The 26,587-nt window shown below is 34.4% G+C and overlaps 6 protein-coding genes and 1 long non-coding RNA gene across 8 annotated transcripts; 5 read left to right on the forward strand and 2 right to left on the reverse strand.

Annotated features, from left to right (window-relative positions):
* Positions 1-538: 538 nt before the first annotated feature.
* Positions 539-2,671, forward strand: LOC107909376 (probable NAD(P)H dehydrogenase (quinone) FQR1-like 2). Its single transcript, XM_016836865.2, has 2 exons — positions 539-1,334; positions 2,209-2,671. The coding sequence occupies exons 1-2, from the start codon at positions 769-771 to the stop codon at positions 2,435-2,437; spliced, it is 795 nt and encodes a 264-aa protein (XP_016692354.2). The 5' UTR covers positions 539-768; the 3' UTR covers positions 2,438-2,671.
* A 728-nt stretch (positions 2,672-3,399) lies between these two features.
* On the reverse strand, positions 3,400-5,105 carry LOC107909375 (UDP-glycosyltransferase 72E1). The gene has a single exon (XM_016836864.2). It carries the CDS (start codon positions 5,022-5,024, stop codon positions 3,492-3,494), a length of 1,533 nt encoding a protein of 510 aa, XP_016692353.1. The 5' UTR covers positions 5,025-5,105; the 3' UTR covers positions 3,400-3,491.
* A 5,343-nt stretch (positions 5,106-10,448) lies between these two features.
* Positions 10,449-12,688, reverse strand: LOC107909374 (uncharacterized). The gene is made up of 3 exons (XR_001687230.2): positions 12,258-12,688; positions 11,023-11,274; positions 10,449-10,836 (listed from the first exon to the last, which is right to left on the reverse strand). It is a non-coding gene; the product is annotated as an uncharacterized lncRNA (long non-coding RNA).
* Positions 12,689-14,554: 1,866 nt separating this feature from the next.
* Positions 14,555-17,061, forward strand: LOC121202996 (UPF0496 protein At2g18630). Of its 2 annotated transcripts, none has more exons than XM_041089553.1 (2): positions 14,555-15,074; positions 15,536-17,061. In XM_041089553.1, exon 2 carries the CDS (start codon positions 15,571-15,573, stop codon positions 16,741-16,743), a length of 1,173 nt encoding a protein of 390 aa, XP_040945487.1. In that variant the 5' UTR covers positions 14,555-15,074; positions 15,536-15,570; the 3' UTR covers positions 16,744-17,061. The 2 variants fall into 2 exon arrangements, with proteins under 2 accessions (XP_040945487.1, XP_040945488.1); XM_041089554.1 differs by having other exon boundaries at positions 14,668-15,074; positions 15,569-17,061.
* A 717-nt stretch (positions 17,062-17,778) lies between these two features.
* Positions 17,779-18,654, forward strand: LOC107909373 (UPF0496 protein At2g18630). The gene has a single exon (XM_016836863.2). The coding sequence runs from the start codon at positions 17,779-17,781 to the stop codon at positions 18,652-18,654; it is 876 nt and encodes a 291-aa protein (XP_016692352.1).
* A 3,082-nt stretch (positions 18,655-21,736) lies between these two features.
* On the forward strand, positions 21,737-26,228 carry LOC107909371 (UPF0496 protein At2g18630). Its single transcript, XM_041089555.1, has 3 exons — positions 21,737-22,088; positions 22,585-23,839; positions 23,940-26,228. Exon 3 carries the CDS (start codon positions 24,954-24,956, stop codon positions 25,923-25,925), a length of 972 nt encoding a protein of 323 aa, XP_040945489.1. The 5' UTR covers positions 21,737-22,088; positions 22,585-23,839; positions 23,940-24,953; the 3' UTR covers positions 25,926-26,228.
* LOC121215252 (UPF0496 protein At2g18630) lies at positions 22,590-23,420 on the forward strand. The gene is made up of 2 exons (XM_041089464.1): positions 22,590-22,772; positions 22,848-23,420. The coding sequence occupies exons 1-2, from the start codon at positions 22,590-22,592 to the stop codon at positions 23,418-23,420; spliced, it is 756 nt and encodes a 251-aa protein (XP_040945398.1).
* Positions 26,229-26,587: the final 359 nt, after the last annotated feature.

Consider the following 26,587-nt stretch of genomic DNA (forward strand, 5'->3'; position numbering starts at 1 on the left):
TATTTTTAGTACTATAAAAACTAAAAACAAAATTATTATTGTCGGTCTAAAAAATTAAAGGGTAAACTACACTAACATTCACTCAATTATTAGTAACTTTCTTTTTTCTTTTTGCCGCCCAACTATATTAGGCTTTTGGGTGTTTTTATTTTTTACTTTAGTCGACTAGTGATCAAAAAAGATAAAATTAAATAACTTAAGGATCATTTTGTACCTTTTCATATAAAGGTAGCTAAAAAACATTTACTAATAGTTAAGTGATAAAAAAATTTACTAATAATTGAGTGACTATGAATATAATTTATTTAAAATTAAAAAACCCGATTAAATCGAACTCAACTATGAAAGGTGGGTTTGGATGAGCGGTGCGTTTACTTGCGGTTAGTGTAAAAACAGCGTTGGTGGTGAGATTAAATATTATAGCGATACGGTAGCGTGAGATAAAAAGTAAGCTAAACGCACCGCATCGCAGCCAATCCAATCGCTCATCCAACCTGAAGTCTTATAATCTTGGTTTAAAATTTTGATAAATCGGACTGGATCAATCTGGCCGAAGTGGACCAGATCGCAAACTCCTCTAGTTAACTTTCTGTTTTTCCCACTGCTGTCATTGGAATCCGAAGTATATATATTTCATTTTCATAAAGGAATTGAAAAAGGAAACTTCATGCGAATCTTTCATCTTCTATGTTTTACTTAATTTGGATCCAAATTCCTCAGAAAGGCCTTTTTCTTCTTTGAATCTTCCATTTTCATCCTTAATCCTCCATGGGCAAGGGTGGTGGTTGTGTCCCCAGCAAGAAAAAGCATCCTTCCTCCGCCGAAGACCCTGCTCGCCGCCGTGGGTCTTCCACAACAGCCGCCAACAACGCACCCATCCCCGCCACCGATGAAGAAACCCGCGAAATCCCCGCCTCGACGGCGGATTCCGTCAATACCCAATCAGTCGCCGCGACCCTGAAAGTGTTCATCGTTTTTTATTCCATGTACGGGCACGTGGAGAAGCTGGCGAAGCGGATGAAGAAAGGGGTGGAAGGCGTCGAAGGTGTGGAGGCAGTTCTTTTTCGGGTCCCCGAGATGCTTCCGACTGATGTATTGGAGCTCATGAAGGTTCCGCCTAAAGACCCAGAAATTCCGGAGATTACGGCGGCGGAATTGGCGACAGCTGATGGGTTTTTGTTTGGGTTTCCGACGAGATATGGGTGTATGGCGGCTCAAATGAAAGCGTTTTTCGATTCAACGGGTCAGCTCTGGAAGGAGCAAACGCTGGCCGGGAAACCTGCTGGATTCTTTGTTAGCACCGGAACTCAAGGAGGCGGCCAAGAAACCACCGCGTAAGTTACGATAATTGTGATTTATTTTCATTGCTTTAATGGTTGAAAAAGAAATTGATTCTTTAATGGAACATTTTGCAGAGAAATTTAGTAACTTTACAATGTTGGCGATGGGGTTAGTGCTGTTTAGTTGAAGTTATCATCTATGTATTAACAAAGTGTTCATAAATTAGCTTAAAAGCTTAGCAACCATGGCAGATAGTCTCTCTTGATATCTAATAGATAGGGAACTGGAGGGTAAGAGCGGGACTGCATTTTACGCCCTTTATTAAAAAATTAGCAAATTAGTCCTTGTAGGTTAGATCATAGATTAAATTGACCATTCTCTTAAAATTTTCATCTATTTCTACAATTAAAAAAATTGTCCCTGTTTATACGTATGAGATTCAAGTAACAATAGAAATGAATAAAAGTTTTAATAGAAAGGACCAATTTGCTCTTTGATCTAATGTTATAGGGACAAATTTGCCCATTTTTTGAGTAGAGGGGCAAAATGCAATCTGTTTCATCAACATTGGAGCTGTTGTAGTATGCCCTTTGTGATTGTAACTTCTTTTTTTCTCTTGGAAGAATAAAGAATTTTCTCGAATTCATGTTATTCTATCCATTTTTCCAACATATTACATCCTTGAATTCACTGATGTTAGTTTATCAATCACATCTTGGCATTGGTCCATTTCCATGTGATTATAGCTTTTCATCATTCAAAGTTCCTTTGAACATACAATATGTACGTTGGTTGAGGTGGTAGTGGCCTTGCCCTCGCAAAATAGTGAACAAATATACTGTTTTTATTTGCTTATCGACGAACTTATGTACCAAATGAGTATATTTGTCAACATTTTAATGCTTCTCATGCTACTGTCTTGTTCAGTTGGACGGCAATAACCCAGTTAGCGCACCATGGAATGCTATTTGTTCCTATTGGCTACACTTTCGGAGCTGGTATGTTCAAGATGGATTCCATACGAGGAGGTTCACCATATGGTGCTGGTGTTTACGCTGGTGATGGCACAAGAGAACCAAGTGAAACCGAGCTAGCTCTTGCAGAGCATCAAGGGAAGTACATGGCCGGCGTGATCAAGCGGCTTTATCAGGCATGACATACCCCCCACACTTTTGTTTTTCAATCTATTCTTCATTAAATTGAACTGTGTTTCGGGTTTGTGAATTGTTCTTTTGGCATATTTGTACTGTTAGCAATCCAGCATGAAAAGATAGTCACACGAATTATTGGTACCCTCTTTGCCAAATTCCATTTCAGTTGAGAAACATGTACATGATTTGATATTCTTATGAGCTTTGTCTTATCAAATAAGATGTCTATATTTGGGAAATAGGGTTCTTGGTTTTGTATAATTTTCTCCAGGTAATTCACTCAAAAGCTTTCATTTACTAAAGAGAAAAAAATTTGTGTTGCATTGTGTGTAATTCTGTGTGTTTGAATCACCATTTTGTCTACCAATGAACTGTTACATCTATTGGTAATCTGATCTGAGAATTGGGTGAGTGAAACCATAGCATTCCGACTTCGACTATAATCGAACCAAGCTCGAACTATAAGAAGCTCAAAGCTCGATTTGAAACTCGCTGCTTGAAACTCGAGTCAAGCTTGATTTAATAATATTATCCAAGTTTGAGCTTGGCTCTAATTAAAATCTAACTATTCAAGCTCGGCTCAATTAAGGTCGTTTACACGATTTTTATGTAGTTTGAGCTCAAGCTCATTCCATATCGAAATATTTTTGGTTTAGTAGTAATTTAATATATAAAATGTTAGAAATGCATTTGTAAATTAAAAATTCGATTAGACTCGTGAACTACTTTAATAGAGGATTAATATACTCAAATTCAGCTCGTTTAAGTTTGAGATAACCTTGAGGATGGCGGAGTTGAATTTGAGTTTCTTTTAATCAAACTTGAATAGGTTGCGAGTACAGATGTCTTGTTTGCACCTTTACTTCTTACAAATATGAGATTTATTTTATAGATTATTCTATTTTTGCTAATTTGTATGGTATCTTTATGAATTAATTATTGTTTTTATATATGGGAATGTTGAGACTTCTAGGAATGAAAATAGTCTCAATTATTTCATCAATAATCTGCAACATTAAACATCACCACACTGATACAGCATCAAACTAGAGATGAAGATCAGCCTGTTTTTGCATTCCGGCGTTGCATTCCAATCTTGCACTCTTCGGCGACTATAGCCAGAGCATTATAAGAGGAGCCGCCATTGCTAACAGCCTTTACAGCGCATGATTTTAGCATTTTCACTTTGGCTCTAATTGCTTCACCTTCTTTATCGACCATAATCTTTTGGATCATTGCCGCTATCGCATCTCTCCCAACCACACCCTTTGGCGCTAATAACTTCGATCTGGTTGCCACCCCAATGTGCTCAGCTAGTACCGTAGCATTCATCTTTTGTTCGGCGTATAATGGCCACACGATCATCGGAACACCGTTGACGATACTCTCCAGACTTGAATTCCACCCGCAATGAGACAAAAATCCACCTATGGATGGATGGCTCAAGATTTCAGTTTGAGGTGCCCACTTTGGAACCACCAACCCGTTTTTGCAGGTCCGATTCAAGAACCCTTCGGGCAAGTAGTCCAGGAAGTCATTGTTGACGCCGTTTGACTTAAAAACTGTCGCTGCTGAATCATTCTCTACCGGTGGACGAACCACCCAAATGAACCGTTGTTGACTGTTTTCTAAACCCCATGCCAACTCTATGGTTTGCTTCGCCGAAAGGGTCCCACCACTTCCGAAAGAAACATATAACACCGATTCTTTAGGTTGCATATCGAGCCACCTTAGAACTTCACCTCTCAAACTCAGCTCAACTGGCCTCACCAACGGTCCGATTGGGTAAACGGGCGCTTTCGGAGCCAGTCCTACCTTCCGTGTATCATGCAAAGCAGCAAGTGTCAGTGGTTCCAGATCGTAAAACGAGTTCACTAGTATTCCGTCTGCTGTGGATATCTCAGTTCCCATGCGGAAATACACCTTGTTTCGTCGCAGAAATTGCTCGTAACAATCAACAAACCGAACCGGTTCACACCCGGGAATGTGAATAGGCTTTTGATTGTTAATGTGATCATCTTGATCCACTTCCTTATCGAGGTTCGGTCCATGGACTGTAAGGGCAAGAAACCAAGCATTAGTAGTGACGAAAACATACTTGAACATCATGAACTCTTCCGCAACAACAAAAGCTTCGGTCGCAAACATGTCGACAATAAGAGCGATGGGTTGGACTTCCATCGCTAATATCGCGGATCGTAAGCTCGGTAAAGCCTCGTGGACCATCATCGCCATCTGCCTTAAGATCCCAGTGGTTTTATCAACCCGAGCCGAAATATCCACAGCCGGCAACAAAACAACATCAAGGAAATCATCCGTGATCCCTGATACTTTCAGGAGTTGGGATCGAGACAAAGAGGCATCCATCGTGACTACAAAGATAGTTGCACTAATCCCGTGATGAGAAACTAGTCTTTTTCCGAGTTCGAGCACCGGAATAAGATGTCCCATGCCGGGACTGGCAACAAGAGCAACATGAACCTTCCCGGTGTGCATAATGACCCACAAAATTTTGAAACTAAATGACCAAGATGAAAACCATAGCTCAAGCTTGGCCCTGATATATACAGGGACCAAAAAGAAAAACGACATGGAATTAAGCTTTTTTCTTTTTCAAGACAAGAATTCATTAAACATGTCACATGCTTTCGATTAGTCATTTATTAACGTGAAGATCCTTTTCATACAAACAATCAAAACATGCACTAAAGAAATAGAATATTTTGGTACCTTAAAAGAAACCGCAAAACATTAATGGAATTTGTCCAAAGACTTCTCAGAAAATTTGAGCCTTAATAGCGGGTCAAGTTGATTTTTTTTTTAAAAATTTAAAAAAAACGTTGAAGGTAAAAAAGTTGGTATAATAATAATTTTAATTTTCAACATTTACTTTTTCTATCAATTTGGTCCTTATCGAGCTAAATTTGGTATTAACCTTTCAAAAAGAGTCAAATTATGGCAAAAATACTATAGAGGCCCTTATACTAGAAGTCGGAATATATTGCCATCTATAAAAAAAAAAAAATATATAGATCAAGATTAGTCTTTCTGTTAAAAATTTCATCAATTTCTTTTGATAAAAATTGGTCTCTGTACGTCAGTATGAGATATACATGGCACGTCATGTGTTATTGTTTGGTTATTTTTTCAATTTTTAATAGTAAAAATGAATGAAAATTTTAACAAAAAAGACTAGTTTGCTTTGTGATCTAATGTACGACTATTTTGCCCATTTTTTAGTAGAAAATGCAAAATGCAATCTACACCTGTTATAGGGGCCTCCATGATATTTTTGCCTTCAAATTACTTTTCTTTGATAGAAATGTGAACTAAAATATTAATTTTTTAATGATGTTGGCGCGACAATCCATATGGCAATTTATGTATACTTCATGCTACCATGTCATTATTTGTCTTATATGTTACATCAATAAATAATATAAAAACTATAAAAAATTCAAAAAAAGTTCATAAAAAAAAGATGAAGCATGCGAGCTACCATGTTTATAAATTTAACATTTTAATCAATATTTCCATTAAAAATCAAATTGACTATTTTTCAAAAGGGGTTAAATTTGACTTTTTTTTAAATGTTTAAGGTCAAATTTAACTTAAAAAAAATAATGACTAAATTAACAAAAGATGTAATTATCAAGGACTAAATATGATATTAGGCCAGTATTTTTAAAGAAAAAAACCTTAAAGGGCGGGGCATTTACTGGATTTTAGGATCGGGATTTAATGATAAGTTGAAAAATTTTTAACTTTTGTTTAGGCAAGTCAAAGAAGAGTTGCTTTGTTTTTGGGTTGATTCCAATTTTAAGATTTTGGATTTATTTACGGTTTAGCATTTAAATTAATTTAGATTTTAAAGTTTTAAAATTAATTTTTCATTTTTGGTCCTTGATTTTTCATTTTTGGTCCTTGATTTTTAGAATTTTAAATTTAAGTTTGGAATGGAGAAAAGTTTGAGTTTTATTAAATTCAAATTTGGTTCATGTACTTTTATAATAAAACTGGATTGAATTGAATTTGAATCTCAACTGATTGGATTGAATTTTTGAATAAATTTTTTTATTTAAATTGATTTTAAAAAATGACGAAAATTAAAAAAAATTAAGATTAATAAGTGTTGGATATAGTAATAAGGTATATTACATTTTTTAGGGGAGAATACAGGTTCGAATATTGAAAACGAGATTGTTGGAAGAGACAAGCATGAGTTCCCAACATGAACAATAGAACGGACATGGATAATACAAAAAAATTCAAATTCAAAATATATTTAAAATATGGTTAAAATATGACATAGGTGCTCGTACACTCATAAATTTAAAATTTAGCCTCTGTATTTTTATTTCTAGGAATTTAATCACTCTATTTTTCAGATTTCAAAATTCAGATCCAATTGTTAATACTGTTAAATTTATTGGTGTGACATTTTGGAATAAATAAAATACTCATTTGGTGGCAATGTAAATAAAAAAAATGTTGTAATGAACCTAAATTTAACAAAATGACTTTAACAGTGTTAACAATTGGGTCTAAATATTAAAATATGAAAAATAGGAGGCTAATGTCCTAAAAATACAAATACAAATAGTAAATTGTTAGAGTTTGTGTTACTCGAATCTCGGCCTGAAAAGTTCGATGTGCAACTCACTTGTTAAGAAAATAAAATAGAGAGACAAAATTGGGGATTTGTGGGGGCGAAAGGCCGAAGGCATTGCCGCACAAGTTGAATCTGTATATGATTATACATCTTCCTATTAGACATTGATTATAAAAGAGTTGTTTAACCCTTAAAATGAGCACATCAAAAAACCTCTTGTACTGTTATTTTTTTAATATTAGTGAATTTCTCCTCTTTGCTTGTGATTTTTCCCAATGAAGGTTTTCCACATAAAATCTGCGTATTTTTATTTTTTTTCTTTTTACTTTATGATCATACCTGTTATCATTATTATAACAAGTAAATACATGTTGAAATTTTGACCAAATAAAAAAAACAAATATTAATTATGCATGAAAAATAGTGATGCATGTCGAACACATGTCATTGAAAACCTGAAATGTAATGACAAATAATAAAGTTCTATTCATTTTATGTTATCTTCAACTATTTTTAATTGTATTAAAACCTAAATATTAATTTTATCTTAATCTCTGTAATTTACAAAAAGATTGTATATTTAATTTTATTTTTTAATTTGTTGATTTTAATTTTTTATATTTTTCGGATTTTAAAATTTTAATTCTGACTCAAACAGTAACAATTAAATTTGTTTGGTTAAATTCAATTTTTAGTTTAGTACTATACGTGCAGTTATAGATATACTCCATATTCTTCAATTGGATCATAACGTTACTATTGTTTTAAAATTTTAGTCTTGACACAAACGGGAGTAGTGAACCTATTAACTAAACTTTTATTGAGTAATAATATGTAAAAATAACAAGCTAACATAACAATACATATATGATAATATGTTTACCGTATCAGATTTTAGAAATAATTGAGCTTAATAAATTTAATAATTATCACTTGATAATAATTAAAATTCTAAATTCTAAAATTATAGCAGAATTTAATTGGTAGTAAAACTCAAGCTCACACCCCTAGAAAAAGTTTAACCCACTTATGGGAAAATGTACCTATTTTTAGGTATACAAGGTAGCCCACCAATCACTCTCGATTAGCAAGGCTATGCACATGCAAAACACTGAAATTAGCTCTTCAATACAAAGAAACAAGAGAAGAAAAAGAGAACAAGGTTTCTTTGAATTGACTTACGTATTTTAATTAACTTCAAAAAGGAGAGAAAATAGAAAAAAATATAAAATTGATTTGGTTGGTCGCTCCATTGGTCGATTTGTATTGTTCTTGACATGAATGGTTAGAGTAAAGAAAAATGGGTTTTTTGGTGAAGAAAAAGATGAAAAAAGAGGAGAGTCTTGAGAGCAGATGTATATAAAGAAGGTTTTCGGGTTAGATTCGGAATCACCAAAGTAGGTTGGATTTCATATATTTTATTTATAATTCTATAACAAAATTATTTGGATGATTATAGTGTTCATATTCAACACTAGATACGTTTCCTTCATAGTCTATATTTGGATGATACACCTGCAAAAATAAAAAATAAAAAATTAGGGTTTGTTACAAGAGACATGTTTTAATTAAAGTAGTCAATATCGCATTCTGTTTTCTTATTGCAATTAGTGTATATCGGTACCAATATGTTTTGATGTACCGTTTTATATTTGTCGATATTTAAAAAAATTTAATTTATGTATATAAAAATATTTACAAATATCAAACGAATGGTATTAAATAAGTTTTAAATATAAAATATTCATGTATTGGGGGATGCACAATGTTCCTATAATAGTAAAAAATTAGAAATTTTATATTTTTAAATATTATTCATGCAACAATTAACGTAGAATGTTGTGATTGATAGGATTGGTGAAAGTCAGAATTTTTTATTAGTACAGAAAAGAGAATTAATTGTATCGATTTATTATTGAAATGATGCGTATCTGTCGAAATAACCACGATGAATACGAAATTGACAATACTACTGTTTTTGGTGAGAGTTAATGGAAGAGAAGATGGGTTGGTAAATCGGGATTTAACTTTGGGTGCATCATGGGATACACTAGAGAAACCTGAAAGGAGAATTTGAATGCTCCACCACTGTCAAAAATAGCAGCCAGCCCAATACATAAAATATTTAAAGGGTTAATTGTACTGGGCCTACTTAAACTATAGCCTAATTTTCTAAATTGGTTCTGAACCTCAAATTGTTTTAGTTGAATATTTGTGGTTTCGATAGACCTGATAATGGTCGGGCCTTTGAGTCTGAAAAGTAAAAGGATTTAGGTGAAAATATAGGTACAAAAAATGAGCTTCTTGACACTACAGCAAAACAAGTTTTTAGTGGTGCTTTTTTGATCCTATAGTGGTTAAAACAATTTCAGGTAAGCGCCGCAAAAATGCCGCTATAGATAATAATGCTAAATTTTGTGACGTTTATGTAGAAAAACGCTGCTATAGAGCATGACATTTAGCAGCACTTCTCATAAAAATGCCGCTATAGAACATGACCGCGCTTTTCCACATATAGAACATGACCTTTAGCAACGCTTTTCCCACAAACGTCGCTAAAGAACATTACCTTTAAAAAAATTTATTTTAATTAAATAATATTTATTTCTATGATAAATATTATATTATGTTTTATTTTTGAAATTTTAACTTTAAAACTAAATATAAAAATTAATGAATGTACATTTAGAATTTAAAATAATAAATGAATAACACAATTAAAATCCAAAAGTTAGAACTCAAGTTATCTTAAATATTAAAATAAAAATAAAAATTCAGAATCAAAAGTAAAATAAATAATAAAAATTGGATTAAATATAAAGATATCAATAAAATAAGATGTTATAATGAAGTTACTTAAATGAAATAAGGACTTAAATCATAACCATGTAAAATATAAGATTTGAATATCCATTCTCATGTGAATTTAGGGTGCTAATGAATATTCTCTTTTCTAAGTCAAAATTCCAATTCTTGTTTTTCTTCTTTCAATTCAAATAAAAATAAAATGTTGAAAACAAAACAATTAAATAAAAAAAAAATAGAATAATTAGTTGACACGAGATTATTATTAAGTATATGCAAATATGCAAGTAGACGATTACAAAACTGGGTGTAGTTTTTGATCAACTAATTAGTTGATCCTACTGCAGGCAGACTCGGGCAACTTTTGAGCAAGATGAACATGGAAAGTCGACCTTCAACTTGCATATAAAACACTATTCAATTACTGGAATAAAGTCAAAACCAATCACTCTATGTATGGAAAATGCCTTTAAAGTTTTCATAAGGAAGAATTAATAAAGTCAATTTACTTTATTTTAAGGTTCCAAGTTTTGAAGAAAGAACATTCACTTGTATGCATCTTCATCTTAATTTGAAAAGTAGCAATCAAACTCTGGATATTTCGATGAAATCACTATTAGAAACTTCACAAAATGAAATTTGCCAGGTTCTATCTATAATCTGCTTAACTAACATACAAACATAAGGCACTCTCATACTTTTTTGCACATAAAATATCTGAAACTCACACCTGAATCCGGTTAACATAAGAGATAAGCAACAGTGAAGTATGATAATCACCTCAGCAGATAGCATTTGATGGTCAGATTTGGCCATTCCTTTTGAAAAAGCACCAACTGGTTCGGGGTTAAGTAAAGGAGGGACCTCGTAAAAGCTACATTTCTCAAAAGCCTCTTCTACAGATAATATTGGTTCTAAATTCTTCTTGTCATAATCAACCACTGCAAGTTTGGCTGCCATATCTGCATTTTTCTGTGTATCTGCAACCTGAAATAGTAGTCATTTATATGTTTAATTTTAAGAATGTCATTTTGTTTATGATATTAGACACAAAAGGCCTTGAAGGGAATGTTATTACCATTCCATTGTGCTCGATATTAGTGAATATTAGATAAAAAAACAAAAACAGAGGCCATAAGTGGCCAACCAACAAAAAGGAAACCATGGAATTACCACCAATGCAATGCGCTGACCAGCACATTGAGTAAGCTCATCTGCATAAAGGTTCAGAACCAAATATGGTCTGAGCCCCTATATTCTCCCCAGGAATATCTTTGAAAGAGATAGCCGTGGAGACTCCATGGGGTGATGATCCAGGCTAAAATTTTATGCCCTGCACCCGTGCCAAAGGCTCTGTGCTATAAATAAATGCTCCATGCAGACAGTTTCTCGGAGATGGAATGTCATCCTCATAAACAGCCTCACCTACAAAATACAGTAGATAAAGCAACATAGAAAAGTTGCAAAATGCTTTCAGCAGGTAAATGAAACTTTGTATATGAAAGCTAATACATTAGTGCCTTTCACAGGGAAAACCTTGAAAGCATCTAACCAACAGTACTTTTGATTCAAGAAAATGAGAAGTCAACTTATCCAAATAAGCATTTATGTGTAACATTTTTAATTTATTAAGGCATTACGAAAATAAAGCTTTACAAATTTGAAGTTTCAGCTGGCAATAGTAGAAGCAAAAGTGTATACACACTAGCAGTAGAATGTTCCAACTAATTAATTACCTCAAGGAGTCAAGCTACTAGGAAATAGCAGGAAAGCATCAATCATATTAGTAGAGGCTGGTTATCATTTTTGTAACTTGATTCTTACTTTTGGAAGCAAAGTGAAAATATCTTTCAAGAATTAGAAAGTAAAAATTTAACTTCAGTGGCAGTAGAATGCATGATTTTGCTTCTATGCAGAATATAGAAATATCTGTGTAGCTGTTCATCAAGGGGCTTAGGAACTCAAAGAGAAAGCCAACAGCCAAGCTGGTCCTGTAAGCTGGACTGCTGGTGCCTTTTTCAGGTATTATGGTACTTTCAAGTAGTTTAATAGCCTCGTATATAACGCCAAAATTTAGCAACTTAGCAAATAGAAATTCCTCGACATTCCTTGCTCTAATTGAATGTTTTGTTCCATAAGCACCAAAAGCCAACCGGCAGTTATTTAGCACAATCCCAGCAGACTTTTTACATTCAGTCACTAAACCAAGCTATCCTACATGTAGTACATTGTGAGTTTAAGCCAGATAAAACATGTATATCGAGCAACCTAATAACGAAACCTTTAATGACAAGCATTTTACATAATTGTATTCAAAACATCCATCAATTTGCAGCAGAGAAAATTCGAAAAATAGCAAAATGATATTACAAATTTAAAAAAGCAAGGAAGGGCCTTTAGTTCATTACCATGAAAGCAAGGACCAGCCACTTTCGCCTCCATTGTTACCAGTCCCATCACCTTTGCCACCAGAATTCCCATCACCGGAACCTCCAAACCCACCGTTTCCACCGGACCCACCGTCCGAAACTGCTGACACACGTTAATAATCCAAACCCAACTGCCCAGCTCCCATTGTGCGAGCACCCCAGTCCTTAAAAACAGCTCGATGGTTTGAACTCGAAAGACATGGATACGAACCGTCTTTGGACTCTCTGATGGGGAACCTGGTCCTTAAAAAATTAGGGATTTCGGGGAGGGGGGAACTGATTTGGGGGAGGGGACAAAAAAAAGAAAGGGTTCTGGGAATAAAACAAGCTGTTTTGAAAATTTTTAATACATATTTGCCGGCGTTTTTAGTCAAAACGTCGCTATTGCTTCCTAACTTTTTGCGCCATTTATAATAAAAACAGAGCTATAGCCCTAACTTTTTGCAGTGTTTATGAAAAAAATGCCGCTATAGCTCTAACTTTTTGTGGTGTTTTCTGATTAGCGTCACTAAGTATAACTTTTGCGATGTTTTTATTCCAGACACCACTAAAAACGTCACTAAAAGCTTAATTTCCTATAGTATGAACAAGAAATAAGACTCTTTTTTTAAATGAACCGAACCTCGGGTAAGCTTCTTTCATCCAGACCTGACCCGATTCGAATCACATGCCTATACTTCTTTCCCTTCTATTAACCTGAATCAGCTCAAAGAATGGAGCTAAACCCTCATAAAGAGATTGAAAGCCTTTTGAAAGGTGGGAAAGTGAAGGTGTTTAGTTAATTAGTAGGTAGCATAATAGTAGTATTATGTATGTTACCTGAAATCAGACAGCTTCTGGCATTTTTGAATGTTGTGATGAACCTGGATAGTTCTTTTGGTCTTAATCCTTGTGGCATTTTATGGAATTTGCACTACTAAATTGCCTATGGTAGTATGAGTGAGTCATTTGGCTTTTTTTTTTAAGATTTTCTTTTAATCTATTTTTAATTTGTTGAGAAATATTTATATTAATATTTTTAATGCATTTAATGTATTATATTTTTAAATTCAATTTTATATAAAAATAATCTAAAAAATATTTAATACAGGTGAGTTGAATCGGGCTCGGGTTTAGTATTTTTTAATTGGACCGGACTTGAGCAAAATTTTAGGCCCATTTTTCAGGCTGGGTTGGGCCCATGCCTAAAAAACATGTCTAAAATTCTGCATAGGCCCAACCCATGATCAGATCTAGGTATTGATATTGTATCAATCCAAATCTTTTATCAGTCTAGGTATCAGTTTAGGGCTTTAGGCAAGGGAAAAGCCAGGAATTTTGTTTAGAGGAGGTTGAGATAAAATTATAAAAGAAAATTTGGAGGGTAAAGCTAAAAATATTGTGTTAAGAGTACTTAAATTAAATTATTTGTTTTTTAAAGAGGCCAAAATTTGAAATTTTCCATTTAATTAAATTATGTTTGTTTTCTCATTTTGGTACTTTTTTTTTCTCACTTTGGTATCTAAACTATCATTTTAATTCCATTTTACCCCAAAATTACTTGCATCCAATAAGGATGTGTCATGTGTCACAATCTTATTGACAACTTCTATTTCTGGGGAAATTTGAGACGAAAATGATAGTTTAAGTACCAAAATGAGAATTTTGTATAGTTTAAGGATCAAATTATGAAATAATCCTTTTTAAATACGTTAGAATAGATACACACGTATTTTCAAATGCTTTATAATAAATTTGAATAGACATTTAACACCTAAATTAGTGGCTAGGATGATGGAAGGATTTGATTGCTACAATATCGATACTTTAAAGACTCAATTAGAATGTTTTAAAATATATGTACCAATTTAAAATCTAGGCAATGGTTATGAACATTTGGTGCAATAAACCCATATATATATTTATAATAATATATTTAAGTCATTGTTGAGTTGGTGTCACGAGCCCATCATACACTGATTCAATGGGAAATTACCATTTAAAAGAGGCATGAAAAAAACAAACAATTTCTTACACGTAATAGCCGTCTTCAGGTGAAATTGTAACCTCAAAGTTCATGAGATCATCCTTTCCATTAGGAAATGATATGGTACAACAATTAGGTAGGTTCAACTCAATAATGTCTGAAAATACAAAGGACAAATTTATAAAGAAAGGAAATTATGAGGGGGGAAAACACAATGAATTAAAAAATATTAAACTAATAATAATAATAATAATAATGTTGTGACTCGAATCCAAACCATTAATCAACAACCTGAACATTAGAGTAAGACATGAAATTTAACTTTCAAGCGGTATGAATAAACCACAAACAAAATAGTGGAAGAGAACAAGGCAGAATCAAAGCTTTATGTGATCTGATGTCGAAATGATTTACGAACACGTTTAGATTCTGTATACATTTATTACAAATATCCCAACTTCAAGTACTGTATCTTCCAATGGACCAAAAATAACATTTTTTTTCCACATTAGCTCCACTCTCCAATCATCATGAAGGTAGAGAAATAAAAAACAAAGCTTCACTCGCAAGTTTGGCCTTTGAAACCCCTCCTTTAAGTTGAAAGAGACAATGTTTTAAGTGGTAGACTACACTTTGCCTCATTTCCCTTCAAATTTCTCACCCTCCTTCAACGCCCATTTCTTGCATTAACTCAATGCATTTCCCTTCACCAAAAAAAAAAGCCCCCTTTTTTAATTCTCTCTCTGTGTGTAAAGTTTGCTCCTTTGGGTGGCTGGATTATAGCTTTATCAGCTTATTTGCTAAGTATTTCAACTGAGAAGAACTTTCAGGTACTTTTTAGCTTGTGCATTTATAGAATCTCTCAAATATTTAATCTTTTTGGTCTATATGCTTGAAAACTATCTCTGGGTTTTGTAAGATCTTGCTCAAGCTTTGCTTATTTTGTTCATTTGTTGAACTTCAAGAATATATTGTGTGGATTTTTTTAGGGATTTTTGTGTGAAAAGACCGTATTTTTCACTTGATTACTGGGTTTTATTTAGATTTGTGGATTATAAATGCAATTTTAGCTAGAATTGATGTTTGTAGTGAAGCTTCACGTTAAGATGCGAGTTATTTTAGGGTTAAAGTATCTGGAAGGTCCCTGTATTATAGGTACTGGATCAAATTAGTCCCTGTATTGTTAAATGGATCAATTTAGTCACTGTAATCAAATAAGTTCAAATTGTAAGAGTTAAATTAGCACGTAAACTGATGTGTGTGTGTATGTACTGCTTTTGGGTTTTTTAAGGAATTCTCCTGTGCCATTTTGAATCTTTATCAGCCATGGTGGGATGTCAATCGAGTAAAACCAAAGGGGGTAATGCCGAATCGACATCGCAAGTTAAACCGGATTCTCAGTTAGAAGCTGATTTGAGTTCGTACGAGGCTGCTTGTAGACAAGATTCGACTCTGCAACATTTTGATGTGACTCACCAGGAACATACTAACAGTGTTATCGGCACGCTTGCTGTCAGTTCGGGTGTTCAATCGGTATCCTTTAACACGCTCCAAGAGGTTACCAGTTGTCTTCTCGAAACAAATCAGGCAGTAGTGAAAGTCATTTTGGAATGTCAAAGAGATATATGGAACAATTCAGAGTTGTTTTCTTTGGTTGAGGAATACTTTGAGAACAGCAAGAAGACTTTAGATTTTTGTACCATGCTCGAAAATTGCCTCAAACGAGCTCGGAATGATCAGTTGATCATTCAATTGGCGGTTAAGTATTTCGATGAAGAGGTTGGATTAGAAGTTGGGGTCGATGAGAAGAAATTCGTGAAGACCTTGGAAGAACTGAGGAGATTTAAAGCAGCTGACAAGCCTTTCCCGAAGGAGTTCTTTGTACTGTTAGATTTGGTCCGTAAGCAGCAAGAATCGATGCTAGGGAAGTTGCTAGTTCGGAAAAGGAAGCTTGATAAGAAATTAAAATCTTTAAAAACATGGAGGAGAGTGTCGAATGTCTTGTTTGTAGCAACGTTTGTCTCCGTGTTGATCTTTTCCGTGGTGGCAGCAGCTGTATCTGCACCACCCGTTGTGACAGCTTTAGCAAGTGCATTGACTGTTCCTATCGGTTTGGTTGGAAAATGGTGCACCTCTCTTTGGAAGCGGTACGAGAAAGAGGTGAAAGAGCAGATGGGGTTAACAAACACAATGGAGCTCTTTGCTCGCATTACGATTTATGATATGGATGACATAAGGGTGCTCGTGACCAATTTAGAGATTAAAATCGAGTCATTATTGAAGACTGCCGATTTTGCCCTCGGTGAAGAAGATGCGTTGAAGCTTGCAATGGATGAAATCAAGAAAAAGTTAGGAGAATTTATGGAAATCATCGAGAAATTAGGTCAACAAGCCGATAAGTGTAGCCGTGATATTAGGATGGCGAGGGCAGTGATTTTGCAGCGGATGATGACACACTCTAGCACATCAACAACCGGAGACATGCCTCTGGATCTCTAGCAACAACGTACCAACCTCGCTGTGTTTGTCTTATACCGAATATTTACGCTCTCGAGAATGCCAAATCTGAAACGTACCTGCTAGTCCAATGTTATATACGGTGTTTTCGACGATATCTAATACATGCTTGTTTCGTAGCAGGTGTTGTTGTACTTCATATTGTAACGGTGCTATGGGTATTCCGTTGATGAACCGGATCTCTTTGTTACCATTAGCAGTTAGAGTAAGGTGTGAAAGTTGAAAGAGTCTGAGTTCAAAACTTCCAAATGATTGAATTAGATGTGTTGGAAATAAAAATAAAGATTTATTTTGGTTTTAGTCCCTCTATTATGCTATCATTTAAGATTCCATTTCTCTTACTTTAATATTGTTAATTGTGTATGGTGTAACGACATTAACTAATAATGTTTTTAATTCCAAAAACGGTCCCAATGATTTAATTAACACGTTGACAGATGTTATCCATTTCCCACGGTGCCAAACCATTATTTATTTATTTAATCGTGTAGCATGTTAGTCTTTTTTTTAATACAAGAGATAGACAAAGCCGTGATTAGTACGATTCGAACTTGGATCATATTTGGGATAGCAAATATTCTGATCGTCAAGTTAACATATGGGGTTCATGTCAGATGAAAATTTTAATAAAAAAAGACTAATTTACTCTTTAATCTAATATACATAAAAATAATTTATGTATTTTTTTTAAATAAAAGAAACTAAATAGAGCTTCGTTCATACTTTTACCTTTTAAATTCTCTATTTTAATACTTTCGGTTTAAAAAATATTTTTATCCCTGTCTTCCACGGCCTAGTGTTTCTGGGTCAACGACTTTCATTGTAAGGGTCTTTGAACCCTCGGCCATGTGCTAACACTTGAAAAGCCAGAACTTTTCAAGATCTTGTTTGTTTTGTTCATTTGTTGAACTTCAAGGGATTTTCTTGGATTTTCCAAGGAATTTTTCGTGTGAGAAGACGATCTTAGTTCGCTTGATTACTGGGTTTTACATAGATTTGAATCTATTATCAGCCACGATGGCATCATCTACTGTCCCGATTCGTACTGACAGGATCATCAACTCACTTCCGGTCGATTCGGACTTGAGGTCTTTGATGATGGAATACTTTGCCAACTTCGAAAAGACTTTAGAATACTGTACTGCCCTTAAGGATTGCCTCGAACATGCTCCAACCAATCACTCAATTATTGAGTCGGCGGTTAAATGTTATGATGAAGAGGCAAAATTAGTAGTCGGGACCGTCGAGAAGAATTCCGTTAAGGCCTTGGAGGAACTGAGGAGGTTCAAAGCAGCTGAAGAGCATTTCGTTATGGAGTTCCTTGAACTGAAAAGAATGGCCCATATGCGGTACGAATCGATGCAAGGGAAGGTGTGTGCTCGGAAGAAAACGCTCGAAAAGAAAGTGGAATCATGGGAAACATGGAGGAGGGTGTCAGTGGCCTTTCTTGTTGCCGCTTTTATTTCCGTATTGGTTTTTTCCGTGGTGGCGGCAGTCAAATCCGCAAAGCCTGTCATAATAGGTTTGGCAAGTGCGTTGACGACTGCTATAGTTCCGTTGGGAACATGGTGCAACAATTCTTGGAAGCGGAACAAGGAAAAGATAAAGATGAAGAAGAAGTTAACAGCTATAATGGAGATCTTTGGTTCTAGTGCAACCACCATATGGATGCTTGTTGAACAATTGGAAATTAAGAAAGCGTCACTGTCGGACTCCGTTGATTACGTGCTCAAAGAAGGATATACTTTGAAGGCTGGGATGGATGATATCAACAAAAAATTGAAACTTGTTACGCCTATCATCACAGATTTGCTTCGAGAGACCCATGACTGTAGCTGTAAATTTAGGAAGGATCAGAAAGAGATTCAGCGGCAGATGATGCACATGCTCTAGCACATCAACATCAACCGGAGAGCGAAGACAATCCCTTGGGAACTCTAGCAATGACATACCTCACCGTATTTATGGCGTATCGGTTTTACATTCCGATTTATGTGCATTCAGGTTTGTGATTACATATATGATCTAATGATTCTATGGTCCTATGTGATCATATACATTTGACCCGAAACAGGTGGTGTTGTACTTTAGTCTCTTAAAGTGCTATCCCTATACCCCCGAATCTGGTTTTCTTTGGACCAATTTCGGTGATGAATTGGAACTCTTTGTTACCTTGAAAATAAATATTATTACATTGACAAATCCTTTAAATTGGATATGTATATTCAGCTGTGAGAATGCATACATTTATTTATATATATGTGTGATGCAATGCTGCTATGTTCCTACTGTTGATTGAATCATTTGTTTCCCAGCAGGTGGTGTTGTACTTTAGTCTCTTAAAGTGCTATCCCTATTCCCCCGAATCCGGTTTTCTTTGGACTGATTTCGACAATGAATTGGAATTCTTTGTTACCTTGAAAATAAATATTATTACATTGACAAATGCTTTAAATTGGATATGTAGATTCAGCTGTGAGAATGCATACATTTATTTTTATATGTGTGTGTGATGCAATGCTGCTATGTTCTTAGTGTTGATTGAATCATTAGCCCCCGATCTCCAGGCTTATTTCCTAGCAGGTGTTGTTGTACTTTAGTCTCTTAAAGTGCTATCCCTATTCCCCCGAATCCGGTTTTCTTTGGACTGATTTCGGCGGTAAACCGGAACTCTTTGTTACCTTGAAAAAAAATATTATTACATTGACAAATGTTTTAAACTGGATATGTAGACTCAGCTGTGAGAATGCATACGTTTATTTATATATGTGTGTGATGCAATGCTGCTATGTTCTTAGTGTTGATTGAATCATTAGCCCCCGATCTCCATGCTTGTTTCCTAGCAGGTGTTGTTGTACTTTAGTTTCTTAAAGTGCTATCCCTATTCTCCCTAATCCTGTTTTCTTTGGACCGATTTCAGCGATGAATCGGAACTCTTTGTTACCTTGAAAAAGAATATTATTACATTGACAAATGCTTTACATTGGATATATACGTTCAGCTGTGAGAATGCATACATTTATTTATATATGTGTGTGTGATGCAATGTTGCTATGTTATTAGTGTTGACTGAATCATTAGCCCCCCATCTCCATGCTTGTTTCCTAGCAGGTGGTGTTGTACTTTAGTCTCTTAAAGTGCTATCCCTATTACCCCGAATCCGGTTTTCTTTGGACCGATTTCGACAATGAATTAGAATTCTTTGTTACCTTAAAAAATATTATTACATTGACAAATGCTTTAAATTGGATATGCTTTTTTTTTTCTACATAAGAACAGGAAAAGAAAAAATAAATAAATAGGTGTTAAATTTTTTTTATTTACCAAAATATTACAATTTTTTTATTTAGCAAAATATACCAAAAAAAAAAACCTGACACAGCCTGATCAGGCCAATGTGATTGGCAGCACCAAAGGTGCCAATGTGATTGGCGGCACCAATGGTGCCGAAGGACTAAAATGTTGGTTAAGGGTAGTTTTAAGGACCTGACATGAAAATTTACCATTTTGAATTTTGAAAGTTAATTGCTGCTGTGCGCACTAAAATTGAAATATGGCTAATTGCCTTTTAAGCCCTTCTTATTTATTATTTTCTTTTTATTCCTCTTCAACTCACTTTTTTATTTAATAACTCTATTTTAATTTATTAAATTTAATAGTTTATGTTTATAGATAAAATAGTTTATGTTTCCATTATTTTTTTCCTTTTGATTTAATATTAGTTAAGGGAATATATTAAATTTATAAAATTAAAACAATTTAATTTAATAACTCTATTTTAATGTAATAAACTATTCTCATTTAATAACTCTATTTTAATTTTAAAAATAAATTAAACTATTTTAATTTTATAAATTTAATATATTCCCTTAACTAATATTAAATCAAAAGGAAAAAAATAACGGAAACATAAACTATTTTATCTATTTATAAATTTAATATATTCTTAATAGACTTATAACATAAACATGTTAGACTATTTTAATTAAAATAGTCTCTTAAGATATTATGAAGCAACAAATTTTATATTTCAGTAAATTTTATATTTTAAATGAAAATAGAGTTATTAAATGAGAATAGTTTATTAAATTAAAATAGAGTTATTAAATAAGAATAGTTTATTAAATTAAATAGAGTTATTACTTAATTAGAATTCTAAGTATCTTAATTATCACTTAACTAATATTAGATTTAATTAAAAAATTAATACAAATACCAGGCATGCCTTATTGAAAAACCAGAAGTAATAATAAAACTGATCACCCATAAATGTAACCCAAATAGAAAAAATAAATTATAATTATATTATATACTCTTAATAACTCTATTTAGTAAATTTTTAAATAAATTATTCTCATCAAATTATCAAAATAATACATAAAATGCGAATTAGTTTATACTTTTTAAATAGCTTTATCTTAGGTAAAATATATTTACTTTAATAATAAAATAAAGGGTTTTTATGAGTAAAAATCATAGATTAAGAGCTTATTTAACTACAAAAATAAGTTGATGGCTTGTTTATTAAATAAAAAAGTGAGTTGAAGGGGAATAAAAAGAAAATAATAAATAAGGAGGGCTTAGAAGGCAATTAGCCATATTTCAATTTTAGCGCACAGCAGCAGCAATTAACTTTCAAAATTCAAAATGATAAATTTGTATGTCAGGTACTTGAAACTACCCCTAACTAACATTTTAGTCCTTTAGCACCATTGGTGCCGCAGCCAATGTGATTGGCCTGATCAGGCTGTGTCAAGTTTTTTATTTTAGTATATTTTGATAAATAAAAAAAATTTATAATATTTTGGTAAATAAAAAAATTATAATATTTTAATTATTTTTTAATTTTTTATAATAATTTTGTAAAAAACCCGATGTACAAATGATTTACGAGCACGTTTAGATTCTACATTTATTACAAGTATCCCCACTGCCTTTATAGTTCAACTTCAAGTACTGTATCTTTCTATGGACCAAAAATAACATTTTTTTTCCACATTAGCTGTCCTTAGTCCACTCTCCAATCATCATGAAGGTAGAGAAATAAAAACCAAAGCTTCACTCCCAAGTTTGGCCTTTGAAACCCCTCCTTTAAGTTGAAAGAGACAATGTTTTAAGTGGTAGGCTACACTTTGCCTCATTTCCCTTCAAATTTCTCACCCTCCTTCAACCCCCATTTCTTGCATTAACTCAATGCATTTCCCTTCACCCAAAAAAAAAAACCCCTTTTTTAACTCTCTCTGTGTGTAAAGTTTGCTCCTTTGGGTGGCTGGATTATAGCTTTATCAGCTTATTTGCTAAGGATTTCAACTGAGAAGAACTTTCAGGTACTTTTTAGCTTGTGCATATATAGAATCTCTCAAATATTTAATCTTTTTGGTCTATATGCTTGCAAACTATCTCTGGGTTTTTTAAGATCTTGCTCAAGCTTTGCTTATTTTGTTCATTTGTTGGACTTCAAGAACATATTGTGTGGATTTTTTAGGGATTTTTGTGTGAAAAGACCGTATTTTTCACTTGATTCCTGGGTTTTATTTAGATTTTTGGATTATTAAACGCAATTTTAGCTAGAATTTATGTTTGTAGTGAAGCTTCACGTTAAGATACGAGTTATTTTAGGGTTAAAGTACCTGGAAGGTCCCTGTATTATAGTTACCGGATCAAATTAGTCCCTCTATTGTTAAATGGATCAATTTAGTCGCTGTAATCAAATAAGTTCAAATTGTAAGAGTTAAATTAACACGTAAACTGATGTGTGTGTGTGTATGTACTGCTTTTGGGTTTTTTAAGGTATTCTCCATTACCATTTTGAATCTTTATCAGCCATGATGGGGTGTCAATCGAGTCAAACCAAAGGGGGTAATGCCGAATCGACATCGCAAGTTAAACCGGATTCTCAGTTAGAAGCTGATTTGAGTTCGTACGAGGCTGCTTGTAGACAAGATTCGACTCTGCAACATTTTGATGCGACTCTCCAGGAACATACTAACAGTGTCATCGGCACGCTTGCTGTCAGTTCGGGTGTTCAATCGATATCCTTTAACACGCTCCAAGAGGTTACCAGTTGACTTCTCGAAACAAATCAGGCAGTAGTGAAAGTCATTTTGGAATGTCAAAGAGATATATGGAACAATTCAGAGTTGTTTTCTTTGGTTGAGGAATACTTTGAGAACAGCAAGAAGACCTTAGATTTTTGTACCATGCTCGAAAATTGCCTCAAACGAGCTCAGAATGATCAGTTGATCATTCAATTGGCGGTTAAGTATTTCGATGAAGAGGTCGGATTAGAAGTTGGGGTCGATGAGAAGAAATTCGTGAAGACGTTGGAAGAACTGAGGAGATTTAAAGCAGCTGACAAGCCTTTCCCGAAGGAGTTCTTTGTACTGTTAGATTTGGTCCGTAAGCAGCAAGAATCGATGCTGGGGAAGTTGCTAGTTCGGAAAAAGAAGCTTGATAAGAAATTAAAATCTTTAAAAACATGGAGGAGAGTGTCGAATGTCTTGTTTGTAGCAACGTTTGTCTCCGTGTTGATTTTTTCCGTGGTGGCAGCAGCCGTATCTGCACCACCCGTTGTGACAGCTTTAGCAAGTGAACTGTTCCTATTGGTGCGGTTGGAAAATGGTGCACCTCTCTTTGGAAACGGTACGAGAAAGAGGTGAAAGAGCAGATGGGGTTAACAACCACAATGGAGCTCTTTGCTCGCATTACGATTTATGATATGGATGACATAAGGGTGCTCGTGACCAATTTAGAGATTAAAATCGAGTCATTATTGAAGACTGCCGATTTTGCACTCGGTGAAGAAGATGCGTTGAAGCTTGCAATGGATGAAATCAGGAAAAAGTTAGGAGAATTTATGGAAATCATCGAGAAATTAGGTCAACAAGCTGATAAGTGTAGCCGTGATATTAGGATGGCGAGGGCAGTGGTTTTGCACCGGATGATGACACACTCTAGCACATCAACAACCGGAGACATGCCTTTGGATCTCTAGCAACAACGTACCAACCTCGCCGTGTTTGTCTTATACCGAATATTTATGCTCTCGAGATAATGAAATCCCGCCTCTACTCATGAGGTGAATATTTATAAAAATGCCAAATCTGAAACGTACCTGCTAGTTCAATGTTGTATACGGTGTTTTCGACGATATCTAATACATGCTTGTTTCGTAGCAGGTGTTGTTGTACTTCACATTGTAACGGTGCTATGGATATTCCGGTAATGCCGGTTTTGTTCGGACGGATTTTCCGTTGATGAACCGGATCTCTTTGTTACCTTTAGCAATAGAGTAAGTTGTGAAAGTTGAAAGAGTGAATTGGTGTTGGAAATAAAAATAAAAATAAAGATTTATTTTGGTTTTAGTCCCTCTATTATGCTATCATTTAAGATTCGATTTTTCTTACTTTAATTGTGTGATTGTGTGTTTTTAAAAAATAGCTTTAAGCATTCCATTAACTAAAAACAACTGCCTGTTATCCATTGCCCACGGTGCCAAAGGTTATTTATTTATTTATTTAATCCTATGGTCACGTTAATTTGTTTTAATAGGAGAGAGAGCATATCAATTTACTCCTTGGTCTAATATACATAAAATAATTTATATATATTTTTTAAATAAAGAAAACAAAATATAATTTAACTCGTACTTTTACCTTTTAAATTCTTCCCTCAATTTAATTAATTTGTTTACGTTTAAAGCTTTAACATTACTTTTTAAATGTAATTTTTTATTTTAGTAAAGGCTAAAATTTTTTATTTTTACTTTTGGTTTAAAAAAACACTTTTACTCCCAAGTCCCAAGAATATTTTTAAAAAACCTCAAACGCATCTTTTATCATTTTTATATAAAAATACTTATTAAAAAACCTAATTACATTCAAAAACGAAAATGTTGTCCAATGTCATTTTCCACGGCCGACGTCTTCTGGGTCAACGTTGATTTATTTATTTAGTTTATAAAAACCAAAACTTTACTCGCATATTCTCGGTCTTTGAACCCTTGGCCAAGCGCTAACACCTGAAAAGCCAGAACTTTTCAAGATCTTGTTTATTTTGTTCATTTGTTGAACTTCAAGGGATTTTCTTGGATTTTCCAAGGAAATTTTCGTGTGAGAAGACGACTTCGTTCACTTGATTACTGGGTTTTACTTAGATTTGTGTATTAGCATTTGAATCTATTATCAGCCACGATGGCATCATCTAGTAGTTCTGAACCGTCATTCCAAACTGAAGCGCCACCGGATTCCCGATCCGAAGCTGAATTGAGCTTGAACTGGGTTGCTAATAGTTATAGTGATACTCTCCCGAATCGTACCGTCAGGGTCATCAACTCACTTCTGGTCAATTCGGACTTGAGGTCTTTGATGATGGAATACTTTGCCAAGTTCGAAAAGACTTTAGAGTACTGTACTGCCCTTAAGGATTGCCTCGAACGTGCTCCAAACAATCACGCAATTATTGAGTCGGCGCTTAAATGTTATGATGAAGAGGACAAATTAGAAGTCGGGACCGTCGAGAAGAATTCCGTTAAGGCCTTGGATGAACTGAGGAGGTTCCAAGCAGCTGAAGAGCCTTTCGTTAGGGAGTTCCTTGTACTGAAAAGGATGGCCCATATGCGGTACGAATCGATGCAATGGAAGGTGTGTGCTCGGAAGAAAACGCTCGAAAAGAAAGTGGAATCATGGGAAACATGGAGGAGGGTGTTGGTAGCCTTTTTTGTTGCCGGTTTTATTTCCGGGTTGGTTTTTTCCGTGGTGGCGGTAATCAAATCCGCAAAGCCTGTCATAACAACTTTGGCAGGTGCGTTGACGACTGCTATAGTTCCGTTGGGAACATGGTGCAACAAGTGTTTGAAGCGGAACAAGGAAAAGATAAAAAAGAATAAGAAGTTAACAGCTATAATGGAGATCTATGGTTCTAGTGCAACCACCATATGGATGCATGTTAAACGATTGGAAATTAAGAAAACGTCACTGTCGCGCTCCGTTGATTACGTGCTCACAGAAGGATACACTTTGAAGGTTGGGATGGATGATATCAACAACAAATTGAAACTTGTTACGCCTATCATCACAGGTTTGCTTCGAGAGACCAATAACTGTAGCTGTAAATTTGGGACGGATCAGGAAGAGATTCAGCGGCAGATGATGCTCATGCTCTAGCACATCAACCGGAGAGCGAAGACAACCCCTTGGGTACTCTAGCAATGACATGCCTCACCGTATTTATGGCGTATAGGTTTTACATTCCGATTTATGTATATTCAGGTTTGTGATTACATGTATGATCTAATGATTCTATGGTCCTATGTGATCATGTACATTTGATCCTAAACATGTGGTGTTGTACATTAGTCTCTTAAAGTGCTATCCCTATTCCCCCGAATCTGGTTTTCTTTGGACCGATTTCGGTGATGAATTGGAACTCTTTGTTACCTTGAAAATAAATATTATTACATTGACAAATGCTTTAAATTGGATATGTAGATTCAGCTGTGAGAATGCATACATTTATTTATATATGTGTGTGATGCAATGGTGCTATGTTCTTAGTGTTGATTGAATCATTAGCCCCTGATCTCCATGCTTGTTTCCTAGCAGGTGGTGGTGTACTTTAGTCTCTTAAAGTGCTATCCCTATTCCCCCTAATCCGGTTTTTTTGAACTGATTTTGGCGATGAATCGAAACTCTTTGTTACCTTGAAAAAAGTATTATTACATTGACAAATGCTTTAAAATGGATATGTACATTCAGCTGTTAGAATGCATATATTTATTTTTATAAGTGTGTGTGATGCATATGTCCTTAGTGTTGATTGAATCATT

The sequence above is a fragment of the Gossypium hirsutum genome, chromosome D03, assembly GCF_007990345.1.
Source record: "Gossypium hirsutum isolate 1008001.06 chromosome D03, Gossypium_hirsutum_v2.1, whole genome shotgun sequence".
Lineage (NCBI taxonomy): Eukaryota > Viridiplantae > Streptophyta > Magnoliopsida > Malvales > Malvaceae > Gossypium > Gossypium hirsutum.